At 44.7% G+C, this 25188-nt stretch overlaps 1 protein-coding gene across 2 annotated transcripts in view; it reads left to right on the top strand.

Moving 5' to 3' along the window:
* The window catches only part of PTPRN2 (protein tyrosine phosphatase receptor type N2), a 727688-nt gene that overhangs the window by 258168 nt on the left and 444332 nt on the right, over positions 1 to 25188 (top strand). For both annotated transcript variants that reach the window (XM_038559842.1, XM_038559843.1), the window contains exons 4-5: positions 8031 to 8133; positions 15414 to 15567. In XM_038559842.1, coding sequence (XP_038415770.1) covers positions 8031 to 8133; positions 15414 to 15567 — 257 coding nt within the window. The remainder of the gene's footprint in view (positions 1 to 8030; positions 8134 to 15413; positions 15568 to 25188) is intronic.

Genomic DNA, 25188 nt, shown 5'->3' with positions numbered 1-25188 from the left:
CCCTGACCCCTCTTCTGGCCCTCAATAGACTCACAGCCTTCCCACCATGTCACGCCCTGTCCTCAGGGCACACGACATGACATCCTAACCTTCACCTCTTCTCCTGCTCTCCGTTCTTCTGAGATCCTCCCCAGCCTCGTGCCATCTGTTAGAATCCTATTTCTCCTTCCTGCCTTGGTTCAGAGACCATTTTTCTCTTTGAAGCTTTTCCTGGCTTTGCACCCCAAATGAATCTCTTCATTCCTCTATTTTCCTGTAACTGTTTACTTGTAACTTTATTGCGTAATTGCCACACTCTGACTAAGTTCTGAATGAATTATGTACCTGTCTGTGTCAGCACTACACTACGACGGGTAAGAAGAGGTCAGGAGTCATGTCCGTTCCCAGGTGACATGTGTCTGATACAGAGCATGAAGAATGGGGCTGGAGGAGGGAAATCACATGGTGTGTGACATCTCTGGACTGGCTTTCTCACTCAGCACGCTGTTCTGGGGACCCGTCCAAGTTGTGGCTGCATTGGTAGTGTAGCTATTGGTCTCGTTGCTGAGGACCACTCCACCATGGGTGCAGCCGTAGTCTTTTGACCCACTTACCCATGGAAGGACATTTGGTTTGTTTCTGACATTTATATACAAGTTTGTATGTGACCATGTCTCTGGGGTAAATGGCGAGCTGTCATTTGCTGGTTTGTGCGAAAAACAAATGTTTAGTTTTTAAAGAACCACCAAACCCTTTTCCAGAACAGCTATGTTGTTTTACAGACCCACTTGAAATGAAGAAGTGACCCCATTTCTCCACATCCTTGCCAGAATTTGGTGGTGTTACTTTTATTTTTAGCCTTCCTGGTAGAGTGATGTGGTGTCTTGCTCTAAGTTTAAGCTTGCATTTCCCTGATGGCCAACAACGCTGGACAACTTTTCATGAGCTAATCTGCCATCTTTTGGGAAATGTCTCTTTGTGTCTTTGACTCTTTTTCTAATTGACCTTTTAAAATGTTCACTTCTGAGAGCTCTGTGTTCCAGGTCCTGGTCGCTTCTCAGCTGCATGGCCTGTCCTGGTCCTTTGTGTGAATATTGGGGTGGTCCATCCGGTCTGCCATCTTTGTCCACGCTTGTTTGGTGCTGACCCAAAGGATGCTTTGCCTGCCCTTGGTCCCAAAGATTTTCTGCTTTTTGTTCCCTAAAATGTTCATTGTTTTATGTTTTACATTTACATCCATTATCTGTTTGGTTACTTTTTTTGTGTAAACTGTGAGGCTGATGTTGAGGTTTCTGTTTTTGCCCCTGGGTGTCCAGTAGCCTCCACACCATTTTGTAAAAGATAATCTGTCAAACATTAGGCTACTTTTGCACCTTTGTCAAAAATCCATTGGGCATATTTGTATGGGTCTATTTCTGAGTTATTTTGTTCTGTTGATCTGTTTGCCTCCCCAATACTATGCAGTCTTGAATACTGTACCTGCGTAACAAGACTTGGAATTAGTAGCATGATTCCTCCTGCTTTATTTTTCTTTTCCCAAATTGTTCTGGCTACTGTGACTTCCTGGCTCTTCCATATAAATTGCTTGTCTGTATCTGCAAAGAATCTTACTAGGATTTTGACAGGAATTGTGTCGAACTGCTATACCAATTTGAGGAGGATTTTCATCGTTATTATGTTGAGACTTCTGATTTGTGAACATGGCATGTCCATCATTCATTTAGATCTTTGATTTCTTTCATCCGTATCGTAGAGTTTTTAGCACTTGAGTCCCGCACATGTTTGTTAGATTTATATCTGAGTATTTAATTTCTTGAGAGACTATGAATAGTATTTTAATTTCAGTGTCAATGTGTTCATAGCTGGTATGTAGAAAAATAGCTTATGTGTTCTAGGAGTGTTTTGAAGATTCATTGGGATTTTCCATGTAGAAAATCACATCACCTGGAATTAGATAATTTTATTTCTTCCTTTTTGATATGCTTGCCTTTTCTTTCTTTATCTTGCCCTGTTGTCCTGGATAGAACTTTGAGCTATGTTGAATAAGAGCAGTGAAGAGGAGGCATCCTTGCCTTTTCCAGATCATAAGTGGAAAGCCAGTTTCTCACCATTAGGTATGATCTTAGCTGTAGGGCTTCTGCAGATGTTTATGATCAAGTTGGTCAATTTCCCCTCATTTCCTATTCTTCTGAGAGTTTTCATCCTGAATGAGTGTTGACTTTTTTCAAATACTTTTTCTGCATTGATAGGATCATGTGCTTTTTTTTCTTCTTCTTTAGCTTATTAATATGGTGGATTACATTGATTTATTTTGGAATTTTGAACCAGCTTTGCATTTCTGGAATAAACCCCATGATTTAATAATTATTTTAATATATTGTGGGGTTTTGTATACTAATAATTTCCTTAAGAATTTCTATATCTGTATTCATGAGGGATACTGTTCTATGGGTCTCTCTCTCTGTCTCTCCTCTTTGGTCTTTGTCTGCTTTTGGTATCAGGTTAATCTTCACTACACAAAACTAATTGGGAATTATTTCTTCTTCTTTTATATTCTGGAAGTGATTGCATAAAATTCATATTAATTCCTCCTTAAATATTTGGTAGAATTATCCAGTGACATCATCTGGGACCACACATTTCTTTTTGGGGAGGTTTTAAATTATGAATTCAATTTTCTTAATAGTTGTAGGGCTATCAAATTATCTATTTCATATTGGATGAGATGTGGGTGTTTGTGTTTTTTGAGGAATTGGTCCAATTCATGTAAGTTGCCATGTTTATGTGCATAGACTTATTTGTTCCCTTATGAGGTCTTGCAGGGTCTGTATTGATATCGGTTTCGTTGCTGATACTGGTAATTTGTGATTGCTTCATTTTTTCCTTTGTCGGTCTTGCTAGAAATTTGTCAATTTTACTGATCTTTTCTGGGAACCAGCTTTTGTTTTCACTGACTTTCTCTGTTTTTCTTTTTTCTGATTTGAGTTATACCAATTTCTGTTCTTTATTATTGCCTTCATTCTGCTTTCGAGTTTATTTTACTCTCCTTTTTCTAGCTTCTTGATTTGTACATTCAGATGATTGATTTGAGACTTTTTCTAATGTAAACATTTAGTGCTAAAGAGTTCAGTCTTACCACAGCTTTTACTGAGTCCTGCAAAATTTTGGTTTGGCATTTTCATTTTTATTCAGGTTAGTGTATTTTTTCCCTTGGATTTTCTTTGGCCCGTGGATTATTTAGAAGCTTTTTGTTTAATTTCTAGGCGTTTGGAAATTTTCTTCTTATAGATATGTTATTGATTTCTAGTTTGACTCCACTGTGATAGAAGAATGCACCTCAAATGATTCTGATTCTTTTAATTTTGCTGTGATTTGTTTTATGGTCCAGGATATGGTCTCAGTCCGTGGTTTGTGGGCACTTTAAAAGAGTGTGTGTTCTGATCTTGTTGGGTGGAGTGTTCTATAAATGCCGATTAGAACTATTGATTGATGGTGCTGTTGAGTTCTTCCCCAGCTTTACTGATTTTCTCTTTATTTGTTCAGTTGCTGCAAAAGTGATGCTGAAGTCTCAACTGTAAATGTGGGTTTACCTATTTCTCCTTTCAGTTCCATCAGTTTTTGCTTCACATATTTGCAGCCTTGTTGTCTGGTGTATATGTATTTAGGATTCCTATGTCGTCTTGGTAGATTTACTCTTTTATCATTATATAATGTCTCTCTGTCCCTCATAATTTTTTTAATATATTTTTTATTTATTTATGATAGTCATACAGAGAGAGAGAGAGGCAGAGACACAGGCAGAGGGAGAAGCAGGCTCCATGCACCAGGAGCCCGATGTGGGATTCGATCCCGGGTCTCCAGGATCGCGCCCTGGGCCAAAGGCAGGCGACAAACCGCTGCGCCACCCAGGGATCCCCCTCATAATTTTTTCTGATGAGTAATTTATCTGTTATTACTGTAGCCTCTACTACTTCCTTTGATTGATGCTTGTGTGATACATCTCTTTCCAGCCTTTACTTTCAGCCTGTCTTTAGCATTATATTTGAAGTGAGTTTCTTATAAACGACATATAGTTGGATCATACCTTTTTAATCCACCTAGTCAATGTCTTTTCACTGGTATATTTAGCCCTTTTACATTTATACATTATTGATATACATTGGTCCTTTTACATTTATAATTATTGGTATGTTAAGGCTTAAATCTCCTATTTTACTATTCTATTTTTTCTCTGTTTTATTTTTTCTGCACTCCTTTAGGGTTATGTTGACCTTTTTTTTTTTTTAAGAAATCCATATTGATTTATTTATAGTGTTTTTGAGTGTATCTCTTGATAGCCGTTTTAGTGGTTGGTCAAGATATTGCATTATATATACAAAACTAATCACAGTATACTATCATTGTTTTACCAGTTCGCTTTATGGCTCTTCCCCTGTTTATTATAATTATCTTGAATATTTCCTCTGCATATATTTAGAAGCACAACAGACAGTATTGTGTCTGTCTCAGTTGTCACACATAATTGACAAAAGTCCAGAGAAGGAAAACTCATGGCCTTTACTTTCATTCTTTTCTCCTTCCTCGTGTTCCAGACTTCCTTCTTCCATCTTTGCCTTTCTGTTTAAATAAGTTCATTCAGCAATTGTTTTTGGGCAGGTCTGCTGCAAACAATGCTCTCATTTTCCCTCTTTTGAGACTGTCCTAATTTCCTTGTCAGTTCTGAAGGATGTTTTTGGTGGGTATCTGGGTAGATTTTGGGATTCGGGGCTGGTGGTTCTTTTCTACCAGTGCTTGAAGGATGTTGTGTGATTTCCTTGTGGCCTCTGTGGTTTCTGATGGGAAATGAAATCCTTTGTCATTCGGATTGTGTTTCCCTCAAAGGTGTAAGGTATCATTTTTCTCTGGCTGCCATCAAGATTCTTTCTTTACATTTAGTTTTCAGAAGTTTAACTGTGTGTCTTCGAGGAGATTGAGTTTACTCTGTTCAGGTGCTCAGCTTTGTGGATACTTAGATTTATATCTCTTGCCGTAGTTGAGAAGTTTTTAGCCATCATCTTTTTGAATGCCCTTTCAGCCCTGTTGTCTTTGTTTCCCTCCCTGAGACTGATGATATGAATGTTAGATCTTTTGTTATAGTCTCACACTCCCTGAGGTTCTGTCCATTTCTTTTCCAGATTGTTTTCTCTCTGTTGTTGGAATTAGGTAATTTCTGTTATTCTCTCTTCTAGTTTATGGATTTTTTCCCTCTGTCTCTCATCCTTCTATTTAGTGCATCTGCTGCATTGCTTATTTTGGTTATTATATTTTTCAGTTACATTATTTCCATTTGGTTCTTTTTATATCTGTGTATTTACTGAGACTTTCTATTTCCTTGTTAAGCCTTCTAGTTTTTTATTTCTTTCAAGTATGTTCATAATTGTTCATTGAAGCATTTTTATTATGGCTGCTTTACGATCTTTGGCAGGTAATGCTAACATCTTCAAGCATCAGTGTTGTGGCTACAGATTGAGATATTCCCCGGTTTTGGTATGACAAGTGATTTTCTCTTGAACCCTGAACATTTTTTGTATTCCATTATGAGACTCTGGATCTCATTTAGGACTTGTGTTTTAAAGCTTTTTCTGACACTGCTCTGCCAAGGCCTGGGGAAGGGGTCTCTGTCACTAATATGGGGGTAGAAGGAAGTCTAGGTTCTCCACTAGACTTCGGCTGACATCTGAGGGAAGGGGTCTTGTCCATATGCTGGGCAGGGTAGATGGTGGGAGTTCGAACTCTGTATGTGGTCTCCACTGGGGCTTGACATGGGGGTGGGTGGGTATACCACCCCTTCCATACTTGGCCATTCTGCTGACCCTGGCAGGGTCGGGGGAGATCAGGGGGCCTCATTCCAGCTTCATACGAGAGGATGCCCAGGGTCCCCTGGCCTTTGTTAGCTTGGCTGTGGGTTGGCTTCTGCTTTTTTGGTGATGTTTGATGGGAGTAGAGCTGTTATTATCTAACGTGTGCCATGTTTGTCTGGCCCCCTGGCTAGGGAGAGGTGACCTGTCAGGGCTTCACCTGCACTTGGTATTCCCAGATTGCTGACTCAGCTCCAGTGTGAGGGGCACAAGGTCCAGAGGGCAGCCCAGGGAATGCTGCCTGTGTGGTTCCTCGGATTCCATGGGAGTGCAGCCGTCCTCCCTTCACAGCCTTCTGTGCACGAAATCTCCAGGGATCTCATCGTGCCTGGTGGGGAGGGCAGGGAAAGTACATCTTCCCATCTCCCTGTAAGCAGGTCGTCTCTTCCCAGTATGCCTTAAAGATGAGTCCAGAGAGGGCATCTGACCCCCAGCCTACGCGTTGCTTGGAATCCAAATGCCCAGTTTCTGCGTGCTCCCAGGAAAGCTTAGAAGCCAGTCTAGGGGTTCAGGGTTGCCCTCAGATTGCCTGTCTGTAACACTTTTGTCAGTTGGCCAACTGTTGTGACTGAGCCCTCCTCACGGACCCCAGAATTGACACAGCTAGACTTCTGTGCTTCTTAAAAAATACATATATATCATTGAGGTTTTGTTATTTTAAATTTTAAAATGAAAGGTTTTTTATAGGAACTTCCTTTTTGTGCTCTCGATTTTTTTGGTTTCCTGATGGATATTAAGACCACCCTTTGGGAATGGCATGTTTAAACTATGCTTATTTTCTAAATCCACAATGCTAAATATTATGCTAATACTACAAATGTGCTTTCAATTGAGAATACTCCTGGGAGGGAACCAATGGTTAACAGCCACATAAGCGTGCATTTCTTATGGGTGGTTTTTAAGTTGCTTTTGGCAAATGGAAGATTCTTGCTTATTATTAAGTACATTTAATCCCAAAGTAAGCGTAACAGTGATTGTAGGGCTGGGTCTCCCTGCAGCAACCTGTTCTCTAAATGCCATATTCAAGCAGAGCTGCTTGGAACAAGTTGCCATAGGAGGCCGGCCTGTTTGCTGAATTTTCTCATCAGCTTCCCTTTTGGGTAATGCCACAGAGCCTTTGAGACTTAGAAATGTTCCAACTGTTTGAATCTTGCCATTTGTAAGTATGAAAAAAAATGTTAGATTTACATTTGAAAAAAGAATTCAAGTGTGTTCGTGAAGGCGGCTTCTATCTGCTGAGCCCTTCCTTCCCTTTATTCCCCAGAACATGTGTTTCTCAGCAAATTCTGGACTACCCTGCACTGCACTCACACACACAGGCACTGAGCTGTCCTGATCTGAAGATTTTGGTAATGTGTTTTTGAACAGGGCATAAAAATATATCTCTGTAATTACATGATATTTAGTGATTAGATAATTATGGATAATTGCACGGGGTAGTTCTAAGTGCTAAAGTGTTACCATAAGATCTAAAATGTACAAATTGCATAATAATTATTCTTGGGAGTTATTTGGTAATTCTGAGCATAATTATCATGTGATCTGCAGTGCATGTAATTAATGCGTAATCACATGGATTTTGCCTTCATAACTACTTCACTCTTGTTATAAAGCTCTTTGTCATAACATTTGCGTATAAATATAATGTAATTGGCTCCCAGATACAGCACATTAAGCCCTGTGATAATTGCCTTCACAGTAACAATATTCTTATTTCATCACAATTGTGTGGCTCTTCGGCAGGATGGAGTTAGAATGAATTGCCTGAGATTGGCCGTGAGTGGGCAGGACAGTGGCTGAGCACATGTGCTAGGAACCTTTCTGTGAGAAAGTCTGTGTCTTTCGCTGGGGTACATTCATCTTGCAGATGAAACGACACCGGCTCAAGGCCTCCTTGCTGTCCAGCCACAGACACTACTGAGCCTCATGTTGTTCATCTAGTAAAGTGCCGGTCTTATTTCTGGGCCAGATGTCTCAGAAGACGGGGACTTGTATGAGAAGAGACCTTCTTAATAAACTGCAGTGAGAGGGAGCCCTGGGTTGTTGATGGCATTGAAGACAAACTTTGAAATGGCAGAAGTTTATCCTGAGACTGAAATAAGACCTTTGGCTCAACTTCTGGGTTGATAACACAGCTTTTGCAACTTCCGCCAGGCTTTAAGTGGCAGGACGACTACACCCAGAACATGATGGCCCAGGAGCTCTCAGATCTTCCCCAGACCTACCCGCGACACCTGGATACCCCTAGCACAGCCAGGTAAGCAGACGTGGTTATGTCTCCAGGCTCTCTGCCTGCAGCCTGCATCTGTCAAGCTTATTTTGTTTTTGTTTTTGTTTTTGTTTTTGTTTTTTGGTGAATTTTTGTGTTCTTTTTATTGTTTTACAAGTTTATTCATTTTTTTTCCTTGTTTGTGTATTTTGGGTTTTTTTGGTATATTTTTTATTGGAGCTCGATTTGCCAACATATAGTATAACACCCAGTGCTTATCCTGTCAAGTGCCACCCTCAGTGCCTATCACCCAGTCACCCCATCCCCCTGCCCACCTCCCCTTCCACTACCCCTTGTTCGTTTCCCAGAGTTAGGAGTCTCTTATGTTTTGTCTCCCTCTCTGATATTTCCCACTCATTTTCTCTCCTTTCCCCTTTAGTCCCTTTCACTATTTTTTATATTCCCCGTATGAATGAAACCATATAATGTTTGTCCTTCTTCGATTGACTTACTTCACTCAGCATAATACCCTCCAGTTCCATCCACATTGAAGCAAATGGTGGGTATTTGTCATTTCTAATGGCTGAGTAATATTCTGTTGTATACATAGACCACATCTTCTTTATCCATTCATCAAGCTTATTTTTATTTGAATTTATTATCTTCTGGTGTAGAGGGTCCAGAGGGTTGGAAAGTCCAAAGAGGAGCTGTTGGGTGCTTCCCTCTTCACCGTGTCCTAGCCCGGGAAGCAACCTGCCCTGGCATGACCCTTTACTCAGATGCCGTCCTCATTGATGGACGTCCCAGGGGCCCTTCCTCTCCCTTTCCCAAGACCCTTGGAAAGCCCTGCATCTTCAGAGACTTGGCCGAAAGCAGAAAAGTCAAGATTTCTCGTCTCCCATTTCACTGGGAAAAAGGAAAAGGAAAAGGGCCTTCCCCAGACACTTAGGGCAGTTTGGAAGGTCCATTGTTTTCAGAGACTATTCTGAAAGTTTAGTTAGAAAAATCTCAGTAACACAGAAATGAGGGTATCTGCCTGTAGCTCATGTTCTTCTCATAAGTGAAGCAACTAAGCCAAGAAGTTCGTTTGCAAACCAGTGAGATGACGTGAGTGGATGCCCATGAAGAATTCATGCGCACTGAGGACACATTCATTGTGTTGACCCCCTCACTAGCCAGACGAGCTCCTGGAGGGGAGAAGGCATATCCTGCTTCTTGCGCCCAGCCTGTCCACTGGAGCGCCTCCTTTGTCGGAGGATGTGCTGTGACCGCCCATGGGTGTGTGCAAGACTCTCTGTAAGAAGAAACCACCACCAACCAAAGTCAGGCTGTCTTGAATTTCTGTTTCTGTCTCGTGTGATTGCATGCTCTTTGCATGGTCTTTAAATCTCACTTGGGCGTTTCTGTGCTGCCCACTGCTCCTTCCTTCCTCGTGAGGGCTTAACTTCACTAAGTGTGAAGTGCACTGTCCTGGGTGACCTTGAACTCCACAATGAACAAAGAATGGCTCCCGATCCCACCAAGGAATAGGGCGTCACTCAGGGACCCGTGTTTGCACACAGGTGAGGCCACTGGATGGACACGTAGGGGCTGCCTTCTTACCGGCATCAATGTTGTGATTTTTTTGGCTGGGTACAGCATACTTTATTGATGCTACATGACAAAGTAGGGCTCCCCAAGTCCCTCCCCTTCCTCAGGGGGTCTGGGATGTAAATTGGAGGTCAGGAGATTCTCAGTGTGTTGGGGGATTAAGTCGGGGCAGGGACTCCCCAGCAGCTGAGGGCCTCTCTCCTCTTCTTGTGCCTCTGCTGGAGGTGGTGGTCAAGGGGGCTCTTACTCCATGGAGGCCATGTAGACCATAGGGTCTACCACTCAGGTGCTGTGGTCAAATTCATTGTCGTACCAGGAAAGGAGCTTGACAAAGTGATATTGAGAGCAGTGCCAGCCCTGGCATTATAGGCCCATTGACATGTTGGGGGATGGGGACACAGAAGGCTAGGCCAGTGAGCTTCCCATTCAGCTCAGGGATGACTGTGCCCACAGCCTTGGTGGTGCCAGAAGAAGCAGGGATGATGTTCTAGGCAGCTCCACGGCCATCACGCCACAGCTTCCCGAAGGGGCTGTCCACAGTCTTCTGGGTGACAGTGATGGCATGGATCAATGGCCAAGAGTCCCCCCCCAATGCCAAAGTTGTCATGGATGACTTTGGCTAGAGTGGCCAAGCAGTTGGTGGTGCAGGAGGCATCGCTGACAGTCTTGAGGGAGTTGTCGTACTTCTCATGAATCATGCCCATCGCAAACATGGCGGCTTCAGTAAAAGAGGTAGAGACGATGACCCTTTCAGCTCCACCCTTCAAGTGAGTCCCAGCCTTCTCCATGATGGTGAAGACCCCAGTGGACTCCACAGTGTACTCAGTACCAGCATTACTCCATTTGATGTTGGGGGGATCTCACTCCTGGAAGAGGCTCTGACGTCAGGCACATGGAGGTTGCCGCACTGCAGCTTTATCGGCACGAGCCATGCCCACAGTCACTTCGGAAGCCTGCCTTGGCTGCCATTAATGCCTTTGGTCTTGGAGTCCGTTTTTCTAAAATTAGTGCTGCATTCCTGTTTTCTCTCTTTTTATTTGCTGCTTCGTTGATCTGGCTGCCCTTTAAAAGTCCACCCTTTGCATTCTTCCATTTTTCCATGCAGCCTTCCTGGGAAAGGCAGGTGGCAGTTCCTCCTGCCCCCGGGGGCCCTGGCATCTCTCCTCTGGGGGGCGGGATGAATGTGCCTCTCTTGTCTTCAGGGTTTGCATTCAATTCGTGACCATCACTGTTTGGGTTTGCAGATATTTTTAGAGCACAGGTTGAGTCATTATTGGCAAAGAAGTCACTGCTGTCTATCACCCTGTGTGCATGGCTGCCTTCTGCCCCCCTGGCATCCCCGCCGGTGCTGCTTCCGGCACAGAGCCCCAGTACCTGGCCCAAGCCTTTCACCAGGTTGACATTTGGTCGATATTTGCTGAATCAGTGAAGAAAGGAGAGAATGAATGAAAACTACTGGTGACTTTGAATTATTTATGGGTAACTCCGCCACCCATGAGCCCTTCCTTGCTTTTTTCACTGCACAGGGCAAACGCATTCCGCTTACACTCTGCAGAGCATTCTGGATAGGTTGTGGGTGTCTGCAGTTGGCCAGAAACACACTCAGCATGTTTCCTACCAGACAGCTGACCTTTAGAGGAGTGAGCTTGCTCGGATAAGGCTAGAACCATCTTCTGAATGCCCAGCCCTACTCAAGCTGACAGCAAGTGAAAGCCAGGGAGTGGGCCCAGAGGTAATTAAGGAACTGAGGGGAGGCGTTGGGAGTCATGAGAACATAGGAAGGAAGCTAGCCCTCTGCTGACACTCCCATGGGCAGGAGGCCAGTGTGTATGTAGCTCCGGCGAGCTCCCACGGGGCTGTTGTTAACCACAGTTATCATGACTGAGAGAGGAGTGACGACCAGGTTCACCATGTGCTCTCTGTGAAGATTTTGTTCCTGGTTTGGGTTTTTTTCCTTCAACAAATTGGGTGACAGCTGAAAGCCTCTCTATTATTTGGAGCCAGAGGCCGGTGCCTGCAAGTGCAAGAGGGTAGTGAAGTCCTACACGTAAAATATTTTTACTTTTCTTGAAGTGGAAAATATGTACTTATGAAGTTTTGATCGACTTCAAGCTGAATGACAGAAGAGAGCCCCATTTGTAAGTTAACTGCTCCAGGGTTGACAACGGGTGTGCTCATCAGTGTTGCATCTCACAGGGTCGTAAGCAAACCTACCAGCAACAGTCACCACAGGAAGATGAACAAGACAAGTTAGAGGCACGTTTATGAGGTTAGCAACTCATCCTGGGGGAAGACAAACTACCGGAGAAGTGAACTGACCTGTTAAAATTACCCTGACCCACAGAACATGGGATCCATCCAGGCAGTGATGGCCCAAGAAATGCTAGCCATGCTTTGAGATCAAAGACCTGTGACGTCCTTATTGGCACACCTGTGAGGTCTGATTACGTGTAACTTAAAAGGCATGGGAAATAAAAATAGGACAACTTTATCTGATTGAGATAATTAAATGCAAATAAGAGGATTTTCTGTGAGTCCCAGCTTTTTTTTTTTTTAAGATTTTATTTGTTTATTCATGAGACACACAGAAAGAGGCAGAGACACAGGCAGAGGGACAGGATCCCTGTGGGGAACCGGATGCGGGACTTGACCCTGGGATCACGCCCTGACCTGAAGGCAGATGCTCAATCGCTGAGCCCCCCAGGCATCCCTGTAAGTCCCAGCTTTTATGAAATATAGACAAATACCACACCTAACGTCAGTGATCCGTTCTTAGAAATCAGACTTCCTATGTGAACAAACTAGCTGGGATCCTGCTCTCCATTACTTTAAGTGGAAAATCTATAATAAGTCACACACCCACCTTAAGCCATATTTCCTGAAGTATGTCAGAATCACACCAAAGACCTAGATGTAAGGAGCAGACTGTCATGTTTATATAAACTACTCAAGACACTGTTTCCTGGTCCTTGAAGGTAGATACTGTTATTAGCACATTGAGCATTTTATTTGTGCTAACACAGCCTGCAAGACATCTACACAGACCAGATGCACAGGTGTGGATGCACAGATATGGACACACACATGGACACACACAGACACACACACGACCCTGAGTGGGACAAACCCCCTGCATTCTCAGGCTTCAAGCTGTGCCCCCACTTCTCCTGATTTGGGCTCTAAGGCCTACACCCTGTGCCTGGGGAACCAAGGCCCTCCTGTCTGCACACCAGAACACCTTGTTTCTAGGATCGTCATGAGACAGTTATCATAGGTGGTACACGTATAAATAAAAATGAAAATCAAATGATTACTTAAAAGTTAAATCTCTCCAAATGAAAAAAAAATCTCCACAGAAAGGACAGGAAGAAATGAAAAACACGGCAGGTGAGTCCATGCCCTTGTGTGCACTGATTTTCTAAAACTGCGTCTGGACGTTGGGTAAGCTGTGCTGCCTTCCTAGCAGCCTGGGGATATTTTTGTTCAACGTCAAGGCTACTTCTGGCAGATAATTAAAAACAATACAAATTTTAAAACCCGGTATTTACTTATGTGAAGGTCAAATGCATTTTAGTATGTGAAGAAACCCACCCACGTATATCGCTACGTAAATGTCAAAGCTGTAATTGCTTACAATTGTTTATTATTCAAAAATCAGCTGCCACATTGGGGAGCATGCACTACAGAGGGTACGTTTGAGGTTGTGTAGAGTTGCCATAGGAAATGTGCCCAGTTCTTTGTACACAAAGCAGACTTCTGGTTGTCAAAGATGCCTAACAGAGGCTGGGAGAATTATTTTCTATATTTTTAAGATTTTTTTTAAGATTGTATTTATTCATGAGAGACACAGAGAGAGGCAGAGACACATGTGACAGAGGGAAAAGCAGGCTCCATGCAGGGAGCCCCGTGTGGGACTCGATCCCAGGACTCTGGGGTCACGCCCTGAGCCAAAGGCAGATGCTCAACCACTGAGACACTCAGGTGCCCCCCAAACTTACTTTCTTTAAAAAAGAAAGGAAATAAGACATTCTCCTTTCAGACCAGTCCATAATTCGATCGCCCCCACTACACCACAATTACCAGTTTTGTTATGCTGAACTCACTTTCACTGACAATAGTTTTTAGATTTCAGAGGACAAGTGTCATTTAATAGGTTAGTAAGGTGAAGTGCTGGTATCTTGGGCTACCCCTGCGTGGACTTAGAGGTTAATGGCTGTATCTGTGTTCACTCATTCGGTCCATGTGAACTCACAGCGGCTGCTGAGTTAAGCTCTGCATAATTCTGGGCTTGGAGCAGAGAGCAAGAGCACGTGGAGGGACATGACCTTTCCCCTCAGGCAGCTTTCATTCTGGTTTAAGGACATATAGCAACAAAAAGCACACGTTAAATAAGGAAAGTGTTTCCAGCTGGTAATAAATGTGATCCAGACCGTGATTTCAGGGACGTACTAGACGGGGACCAGGACGTCGTGGAGGGTTGGCAAAGGCATGTGTGGGCCACAAAGGGCACGAATGGCCTGGGACGTAGGACGGGGTTGGACCTTTTCCCCGTGAGTGATGGGACCTGGTGCACTTGCTGCAGAGGCTGCGGGGCTCCAGGCAGGGGTGTGACAGTAGCAGCACCTGCACCCTCTGCCACACGGCCACCCACGCATGGCCACATGTGACCCAGGGAGGCAGCAGTGCAGGCGGGAGCCAAGGGTAGATACGGGGCATGTTTCCAGGTCCCATGAAGGACGGTGTCCATGTGTGAGCACAGAAGGGAAAAGAGAAAGGGGAACAGTGCAGCCTGCAGCCCCAAGTCTGCTGCTTCCACAGCGCACATCTATTGCCTTTCAGTTCTGGAGGCAGAGGCTCTGCCCGGGCATCATAGCCTCAACACCTTCTCTGGGGCCAGGCCACGAATGTTTTCTTCCTGGTGCATTCTGTGGCTGGATGTCTCTCTCCCCGACATTACTCTGACCCCCACCCGGCCTCTTTTAATGCCCTGTGATCACATGGGGTCACTAGGTAGCCCAAGGTCTGGGAGCAGCACGTCCTGCCACCTGCTGGCCCTGAGCTGTGGCACCCCACTGTTGGCAGGGCTGGGAACGGTCTCTTGGGTTTGCTGTGTCGCAGCTGCAGACGCCCAGCCCTGTCCAGGGGTTTCCCTGCTCCGTTGTTGTGGCGCCCCTGGATGGCTGTGCATGTGGGGTGTTCCCCTGGGTGTTGGGCAGGACCCGGGAGCTCCATCCCAGGGCTCTCCTGCACCGTGACGCATGCCTCCATGGCTGGGGAAGGCCCACCTGCCCTGTGTGTCATGAGGTCAGTGGGGGTCAGCTGTCCGTTCTTCCTCGACCACACTCAGACCTCAAACCCCCTTCCGTGGAGACGTCCATGCCCACGGCTGCGCGAAGCCCTGCTCTCTGCTTCTCAGATTCCCGTTGCACTGACAGTGAGATGTCTGTCAGCTTGTGTCGTGTCCAGTGGGTCAGAGGGGCCACGTTGAGAATATGCTCCAGGCCTCACCTGCCTTTGGGGTCACTCAGGTCCCCACAGCAGCTCGGGGGGCGCATGACAGATCCAAGCCCATGGGCAGGGGGCACCAAGAGGGCAGGGACTGGCCCTCTAGCCACCAGGTGAGTGTCCTCACTCGGCCCCCACACCATCCGCATGCATTTCACGTGAAGCTGAGGCCCAGGCGGCTCATTATTGTGAGCAAACATATGACCAGTTTGTGGTTCTCTTTTGTTTTTCAGGACGTCAAAGAAGAGCGTGGATCAGGACAGGCGGTATGGCCTAGAGGACGACCGTGCTCTGGCCAAGGCCGTCCAACGCTACCTGCAGGCCCTGTCCCAGGCTATGGCTCTGAACATGCGCCCCAGGACAAAGCACGACCAACCACTGACTCAGGTGACTCTCATGGCTTATTCTGCAGTCTGGGGCATGTGCAGGTTCCTCTGGCATGCACGGGGTTTCTCTCCCATGTCCCAGGCTTTGGGTGGTACACGGAGGGCCTGGCACACACAGACATGTCCTGGACCCCTGTGAGTCACACACACATCAGGAGCCCAGCAGTGGCTGTTCCCCCACCCCCCAATCAACACTGGGCCAGCCAGTGGTCCAGGCCCCAGGGCGGAGGGGGGGGAGGCTCCTCAGGGTGTCCTCTTCGGGATGAGCCAGGGAGCTGTAGGAAGCTCACCACTAATCACAGACGTGAGCCCTGGAGACAGCAGAGAGGGTGTTTCCACCTTCACCACCTGGACTCGGGCAGCAGTGGACACAGCTCTGTGGGGGTGGCTGGCCGTCCCTGAGTGCCTTGAGCCGTGCTGGGTCACACTGCATGTCCATCCTGGGGACACCAACCGGGGCAGGCATCCCGTGTGGTGCGGAGTGGCTGGCGCCAGGTTCCTGGGTAGAAGTTCATTCTGTCCCAACACTGAAACTGCCCTTGAGCCATTTCAGGGTCTTCAAAAGATCATTTTGAAGAAACAGAATGACAACTCTCAGTTAGCTTCTAGGCTGGAAGACGACCGCCTGTGACACTGGGGTTGCCAGGTTTTGACTCACCTGGAAAGAGCAGGCACAGGGTGCTGGCGACCGTCAGAGCCCGCGGCCCTCCCGCATCCCAGGAGGGGGTTTGGGCAGCATGTTGAAGTCTAGAGTGACCGTGGGCATGTAGGGTATCTGCTGCAGTGTACACCTTCTGGTTTCAGTGTTGGCCACTGGGGGTTGACCTATTTTCCTTCCCGCAAGTGATGCTTGGTGGACGAAGGTCCCCTTCCTCTGAGGCTTCATCAGAAGGTGGTCGTGGCTCCGGAAAACATGGGAGAAGCAACATGGGTCCCTTCGTTGATGATTTTCCTGCCAAGAAGCCACAGAAATGATTGAAGCCCACCCGGGGCTGGGATTCTGGGTAGTGGCCACATAAGTTCCTCATAGAGGGCGCAGTGCCGATGAGGCCTCAGAGTTGCCTTCTTGTGGGAGTGTTTGCTGAGGGGGGATGTCCAAACCAGGTGCATGTTTTCCTGGGTGCTGCGAGCCTGTGGGGTGAGGTCAAGGTATTGTGGGCTGGGAGCTCCTCCTGAGTCACGTTTCTATGCTGGGTCATGGGAACGTGTTTGCCCAGCTTCCACCGTAATATCGAGGCCTTGGGTCCCCACAGGTGAGCTGCTGGCGAGAGAGAGAGTAGGAGAAGCCGGGAGGGCCCACTGTGCCTGGTGTGAGCCCCTGACAGCCTGGACCCTTGGCCAGCTTCCCAATGTGGACCTTAACGCTGAGTAAGCTGGGTCCACTTAACACTTTTTTAAAATGTTAAGATTTTTTATTAATTCACTGATACTTTCTATGAGCCAGATGCTCCACTGAAGGCTTGGGTGAAGGTTGGGATTGTTAGGACCTCTTCCTGGGGAAGTTGGCAATGGACGTGGTGGGTGCGATGCCAGACACCCTGGAGCAGATTCAGACCTGGATCCCACCCATGTGGTGTGGCCTCAGGGCTGCTGCTTGGCCTCTCTGCCCCAGGACCTGGCTTGCAAGTCAGGCTGTAACTATCCTATGGTCATTGTGAGGATTTAGCAAGATAGAACCTGTTGAGCTCACAGGGAAGGCCTCAGCTAATGGTCGTCGTTACCTCTCATCATAAATGGTCTTCAGACCCACGGGGAAAGTGGTCAGGAGTCTAGGAAGCATAAGCTGCTCCGTGGTGGGGCCCCCATCTCCTGAGGAGAGCTGAGGACACGGTTGTGCCGACAAGGCCGCTTCCAGCTGCACCCTGGCACGCAGAACCCACAAGCTCTGCAGGTCTTGCTTGTTGACTCCACCGCACACTGGACCTCCAGTGTCCCCCCAGTCCTGAACATGGGTGACTCAAGTCCATACAAATGTAAAATCATCATTTTGTTGGCCCCGTTGCCCCTTGACATGTCTTCGTTGAAAGGGACATGGACCTTCGTGCTCAGCCCTGGCTTCTGCTGGGGTTCCTGGGCTGCTGCAATGAAGACATTGCTGCGTGTCCCTGTGTGTCAGACCTGGACGTGGCTGTGGCAGATGGAAGGGCAAGGAAGTCATTCATTAAAAGTTCCCGAGACCCAGAAGATTCAGAAGATGCTTGAATGATAGGAACCCGCTGAAATCTGCCTGTGGGATGGTTTACCATGTTCCCCTGACCTTCTCTTGGACCTTCTCTGCTGGCTCCAGGACAGCCACTCACCTCTGTGCCTTGGGACCCTGGTGAAGCCCCATCAGCTGTCCCCGTCCAGTGCAGCTGTCCCCGTGCAGTGAGAGCCTCAGTGTCCATTCTAAACCCAGCACCATGATCCTCTGTAATGTGGTCATCTACTCACTTAGCCTCACACTAAAATAGGAGAGTCCAGTTTAGAATAGAATTTGCTCCCTGGACGTGGAGGGGTGTGGGCAGCGCCTGGGTTCTCTGCCATCTTGTCTTGCTGTTGGCACCTGCTACGGGTGACCTGAGAGCATGACGTCGGGATCAGATAAACTGCACCAACTGTGGAGCCTTGGGAAGTGGGGCTTCTGAGACTCTGGCAAGGTCTGTGCCGCAAGTGTTGGGAGCAGCTGTGGCAATGCCATGGGAGGTGCCCAATGGGAGCTCCTGGGGGCTCCCAGGGTAGAACCAGGGCGTGACCTCCCAGGTAGTAAATAACTGCCAGCTCTGCCTAGTGGGTTCTGGTAGGCCTGGGCGTGTGTGTGAATCTGTAGCTTCCTTACACTGGCCAGTAGGATTTGCTGCGGTGTCTTTCCAGGCCTGGCTCATGTACACTGTGATTCCACCACTGAGTGTCTGGATGCATATCCTGGGATTGCTCCTGTTTTAGAAGAACGTGTGACTGGTGTCTTTGCATGGACCCTAATTCCTTTGAGAGCCTCTGACTAAGATGTGGGGAGGGCTGAGCTCTGAGGCTGTGGGGCCCTTGCCTCTGACTCTACCCGAGGGCCACTGGAGGCATAGGGAGGGGTGGTATCCATCCCTGCCTGTGCTCCATCTCAGGAGAGAGAAATGGGAGAAAGGGACTGGCGCTGGTCTTACCACACATTTCATCCATTTGACACGGCCAAGTTTGGCTTCCACAGTGCCCAAACACCCACCCAGTAGGATGGCCACACACCATGGTTTGTCTGGACACTTTTCCTCACAGATGTCCCCGGGTGAATCATGAATAAGTGGTTGTCCTACCACATGGCCATTTTAGCACCACAGTCACAAGGACTATTCAGAAAATGAGCACTTGGGGGAAAAAAGAAGAAGAAAAGAAAATGAGTACTTCGTGGCATTTTTGGCTTAGGCTTTTTTCTTCTATGTTGAGATAAGTGCTTTTCAGTATTAAAAAATGCATGAAAACTTAGAACTTATTATTTTCTCTGTCCAGTGTAATCTCTCTAATGAATAAAGCCTGGATAAAGTATGAGAAGTCCATAATCAGATGTTACCCATCTACACAAAAAAGCGCACTTTTTTTTTTTTTTTTTTTTTGCCACAAAAGTATACCCAGTTAAGGCTTTGAGCAGTGTTTTCTGATTTCTGCCCTCTCAAGTGTTGAAAATCTTAGTTGGAAATTTCAGCTTTATACACTCAGGATCTTTCAAGGTGCAACCAATTTCCAATGAATTGTTTTATAAATAGTCTTTTCTTTCTGTGTTTCTTTTTTTCCTTTTTTAAGATTTTATTTATTTACTCATGAGAGACAGAGAGAGAGAGAGAGAGAGAGAGGGAGAGGCAGAGACCCAGGCAGAGGGAGAAGCAGGCTCCATGCAGGGAGCCCAACGCAGGACTCCAAGCCGAAGGTGGCGCCAAACTGCTGGGCCACCAGGGCTGCCCTCTTTGTGTGTCTTCAAAGATCTAACTCTAGCATAGAGAGAGAAACATTGTGAATTTATTACCTTCAGAGGCATTAATACTCTTTACTTCATAACAGAAGCAAAGGGAGTAGAACAGCAGTGCTGCTCTGTTTTCTCACTCAAGCAGCATCCTTGTTCCCTGGGTGTTGTTGGGGTGGAGGCAGCTCCTGTCTTTATGGACCACAGCAGCATTGGTTAAATGTCCTTGTAAGTCACTCTAGAGAACACAGTAAATTCTTAACTTACACTATGCTGTAGAGGAGATTAAATCCTAAAATCATTACTTGGAAACTGATTTATTTTGTAAACATTGTCTCAGCATTTTTCATGTTCAATAGGCTGTGCTTGGAGCTGGGATTAGAAAGATAAACCCTAGTCCTGCTGCTGGGACCTCACAAGTCCTCCCAGGTAAGGGAGACACGCAGGTACAGTTAAAGGTGGAGCAGCAAGGCAGTGCAGGGAATACTCAAAATAAAGAAGGCCTGTGAACCAGACGATGAGTGGGTCAGTGAGGGCTTCTTGGGATGGGCACTGGAGGAGCAACTAGAAGTCACTGGGTAGACTCAATGTGCAGAATGTCAGGAGACCCCCCAGTCCCACCTGAACAGCATGAACAGGCCAGGTGAGCGACCAATCCTAGCTTTTAGAAAACCTCTTGGATTGCTGATGATACAAAGAAACCCAAATGAACTGAATTCCAAAAACTAGTGAGGTCATTCTAGGGGAGAAGAGGCCCCACTACTTTTATATTGGCTGCAACAGCAGGAGGGGAACCAGCTGTAGGAGGGATGGGAAGAGCATGGCCCCAACTTTAAGGAACCACTGACAGTGCATGGAGACCGGCATGAGGGGCAGGAGCCCCAGGAGCAGCTGCACAGAACACTGGGTGTACAAGAAGACAGCATACTGCAGGGGGAGACTGAGAACACCAGACCCTCCTGAGCACTCTTCAGCAGCCCTCTGGAGGCTTGGGACAAGGCAGAGTAGTAGGATAAGTTGCACTGATGGGGAGTAGAAAGGTGGGGCCCACAGAGCAGTATTGGCTATAAATCAGAGATAGCTCCCATGGTCATAACAGTGGCAGCTGTCTGCAAAGCATAAAGCCATCCTCAGAGTCACACTAGGGCTGAGGTCCCAGTGCTGCTGAAGAAAAGGCCTGATCCCATCCTCAACATAACTATCACCAGTAGGTAACTGAATCTGACTCTGCAACAAAACCAACACCTATTTCAAGTACATCTCACATGAATTCAGCCCCACAATAGCAGACCAACAGGAGAAGGATCTGCCCTTTCCCAGGGATAGATATTACTTCCTTCATTCTCTATTATTCTTCATATAAAACCCAGCTTACAATCAAGAACAGGGAGATGCGTGAAGGGACAAGATGTGACTCCTGGTCAAGAGAGGAAAGAGGCAATAGAAGAATACCCAGATGTGACTCAGGTGTTGTAATGATTAGGAAACGATGCTTTAATAATGAAATATATTAAAGGATTGAGTGGGGAAAGTAAAAAAAAAAACCATAAATGAACAAATGGAAAACTGCAGCAGAGATAGAAACAATAAAAGAACACCAAATTGGGATGCCTGGATGGCTCAGTGGTTTAGTGCCTGCCTTTGGCCCAGGGCATGATCCTGGTGTCCTGGGATCGAGTCCCATATTGGGCTCCCTGCATGGAGCCTGCTTCTCCCTCTGCCTGTGTCTCTGCCTCTCTCTTTCTGTCTCATAAATAAATAAAATCTTAAAAAAAAAAAGAACACCAAATGGAAATGCTGGAATTGAAAGCAATAAGATCAGAAATAAAGAATTCATTTGATGAGTTTAGTAACAGACCAGACACAGTAGAGGAAAGAGTCTGTGAATTTCAAGTCAGATCAATAGGAATGATCGAAAATGAAACATAAGAAACATAAGAGGTCCCTGGGTGGCTCAGTCAGTCGAGCATCTGCCTTCAGCTCAGATCATGACCCTGGAGTCCTGGGATTAAGTCCCGCATCAGGCTCCCTCCTCCACAAGGAGCTTTCTTTTCTTCTCCCTCTCCCTCTGCCTGCTGCTCTGCCTACTTGTTCTCTCTCTCTCTCTCTCTGCCAGATAAGCAAATAAACAAATAATCCTAAAAAAAGTAAAAAAATGAAACAAAACATCCAAGATACATGGGGCAATATTAAATACTCTAACATGTGTAATTATAATCCCAGAAGGGAAAGAGAGAAAGAGATGGGATAGAAAACGTATTTGAAAAAATAATGCCTGGGATTTTCCCAAAATTGATAGAATATAGCAAAACATAGATGCAAGAAGCTTAATGAACCCCAAGGAGGGTAAACAGAAAACAAAATCTAAGGAAAACCAAAGTAAAGAGAAAATCCTAGGGGTATTTCAAAGGGAAGAAAAACATATTATATCTTGGAGAATAATTATAAGAATGAAGTCTTACTTCTCATTAGGAGACCAGAAAACAATAGAACATCTTTAAAGTATTGAAAGAAAAGAAAAAAGCTGTCAATTTAGAATTCTATGTTGTTCAGAACTATAGGTGAAACAGGGAAAATCTTTCTCTGGAAGACCCCTACTACAGAAATGCTAAAAGTATGCCTTGGCTTTAAGAAAAATGATGTCATAGAGAAGCCCATATCTAAAAAATAGAATGAAAATGACCAGAAATGGTAAATTTTCAAGTAAATATAAAAGATACAAATACATAAGATGTACAAAATTTTGATAAAGATTATTGGATATTTAAAAGAAAATAATAAAAATTATTGTGAGGTTTGGGCACCTGGGTGGCTCAATCGGTTAAATGTCTGCCTCCAGCTCAGGTCATAATCTTGGGGTCCTGGGGTCGAGCCCCACGGCAAGCTCCCTGCCCAACAGGGAGTCTGCTTCTCCCTCCCCTCTGCTTCTCCATGCTGCTCATGTGCTCTCTTGCTCTCACTCTCTCTCAAATGGATAAAATCTTTTAAAAAATTGTATTGTGGATTTTATAGCTTATGTGGAAGAAAAATATATGGGAACAGGAGCATAAGAGTGATTTGTGAGGTCCTCTAATATTATATGAAAGTACATTGTAATAAATTAAATATATACATTATAACTTACATAGCAAGCATCTTTAAAAATAAGCAAAAATAGTTATACCTAAAAGTCAATTCAGAGATAAAATGGAACGCTTTGTTTATCCATATGAAGAAAAGAAAGGAGGAAGTAAGAGAGAAATGAAGACCTTATGAGCTGAACATAAAACAAATATCAAGAAGGTAGACTTAAGTCCACCCATATTGATAATTTTTTTCCATATTGGTAATTTTATCATACAAATGGACTAAGCCCTCCAAATTAAAAGCAGAGAATTAATAAAAACAGAAAACAACTGTATTCTATTAAAGCTAAAGCACATATAATTAGAAAGACATATATAAGTTGAAAGTAAAAGATGGAAAATGTGTACAATAGAAACTCTAAGTATCAAAGTTGCTATGACTTAATTTTAATCAAAGAACACTTCAAGACAAGAGCGTAATCAGAGATAGAGCAGTTAAGAATGACTAAATGATCAATTCATTAAATGACATAAAAACCTTTTTATGAACCTAATGTCAGCACTTCAAATACATAAAACAAAAATATGAGAAAATCAAAAAGAAAATCAAACGACTATGCCCGTAGTCGTTTTTAGAGATTTTAACTCTCCTCTTTCAAGCACTTCCTTTTTCAAAAGATTTTTATTTTTATTTTTATTTATTCATGAGAGATAGAGAGAGAGAGGCAGAGACACAGGCAGAGGGAGAAGCAGGCTCCATGCAGGGAGCCCAATGTGGGACTCAATCCTGGGACTCCAGGATCACGCCCTGGACCGAAGACAAGTGCTTAACCACTGAGCCACCCAGGCGTCAAGAACTTCTTATACAAGTAGATAAATTAACATTAAGGATATAGAATATTTGAACAATACCATCAAGCAACTTAAACTAATTGATATTAATAGAATGTGTCTAAAAACTGCTAAATACACATTAATTTCAAGTATACACAGTATATTTCCCAATGTAGATCATGTCTGAGGCCATAAAATAAATCAATAAATACCAAAGGATTAAGATCATACAAAGAAAGATAAAGGAAAAGAAAACTTCAGATCATTATCCCTTAGAAATACAGAAGCAAGAATTCTAGGCAAATTTTAGCAAATCAAATCCAAAATTATATAAGAAAGGATAATACATGGTGGTACAGGGAAGTTGTATACATTTGAAAGTTATTCAGTATAACCACATTAACAAGAAAAGGAAAACTATACAATAGTTGTAAAAGATGCATTTGACAAAAGTCATCAATTTCATCAATTTCTGATGAAATGAAGAGGACTGAATACTTTCTACTTAAAATTGAGAATTAGACAAGGAGGACTGCTCTTGCCTCTTCTGTATTGGAGAGTTTAGCCAGTGCAATAAAGCAAGAAAAAGAAATAAAAAGCATCCAGATTACATGACCGTCTTTGCAGAAAATTTGGTGGAATCTACAAAACAACTAAAACTAATAAATGAGAATGGCAATGCCATAAAATGCAATGTAAATGTACAAAAATAATTGTATTTCTATATACTATCCATAAACAATTTGATACTAAAATTACAAGAAGCCATTTACAGTAGCATGGAGATTATGAAACAATTAGAAATGTAACAGAGTATGTGTAAGGCTTTGTATACTGAGAATTAAAAAAACATTGATGTGAGTACCTGGAGAAATTCTAAATTAATGGAGATATATGTCAAAAAGCTCAAAAGTGTTGAGGTCCCCCTAAGTGATGTATAAATGCAACACCAAAAAGTGTAGTCAATAAGAGAAGAATTCATAAGTTGGACTTCAAAAGAACTAAAAATTTTCTTCTTTGAAAGATCCTGATAAGAGAATGAAAAGACAGAGGATAGGCTGGGGGAAAAACTTTGTGAATAATACACCTGAAAAAGTACTTTTCTCTAAGATGTATAAAGAGCTCTCAAAACATATTAAAATGAAAAAGAGGAGGCAAGTAATGAATTGAGCAAAAGGTTTGAAAAGGGACTTCACCAAAGCAGATAAATGGTAGCAAATAAACTCGAGTGGAATGTTCAACATTATCCATCAGAGAAATAAAATAAAACCATCTAAGGAGCTGCCACCAGGCACCTGCTAGAATTTAAATTTCAGTTGAAATTTAAAAGAGCGTCCATACCACGTGTTGGCCAAGGGGTGGAGACATGGAACTGTTACCCACTGCGGGCTGAGATATGCCCACTCCATGATGCAGCCACTGTCACACTCCTCTCCAAGAGCCATCAGAGCTTTGTCCATTTGAAAACTGAACGTGAAAATTAACAAGACAGGAAACAACAAATGTTGGAGAGGATGTGGAGAAAGGGGAACCCTCTTGCACTGTTGGTGGGAATGTGAACTGGTGCAGCCACTCTGGAAAACTGTGTGGAGGTTCCTCAAAGAGTTAAAAATAGACCTGCCCTACGACCCAGCAATTGACTGTTGGGGATTTACCCCAAATATTCAGATGCAATGAAACACCGGGACACCTGCACCCCGATGTTTCTAGCAGCAATGTCCACAATAGCCAAACTGTGGAAGGAGCCTTGGTGTCCATCGACAGATGAATGGATAAAGAAGATGTGGTTTATGTATAC

The sequence above is a fragment of the Canis lupus genome, chromosome 16 (genome assembly GCF_011100685.1).
Source record: "Canis lupus familiaris isolate Mischka breed German Shepherd chromosome 16, alternate assembly UU_Cfam_GSD_1.0, whole genome shotgun sequence".
In the NCBI taxonomy this organism is placed as follows: domain Eukaryota; kingdom Metazoa; phylum Chordata; class Mammalia; order Carnivora; family Canidae; genus Canis; species Canis lupus.
This window is presented reverse-complemented; position numbering and strand designations above follow the sequence as displayed.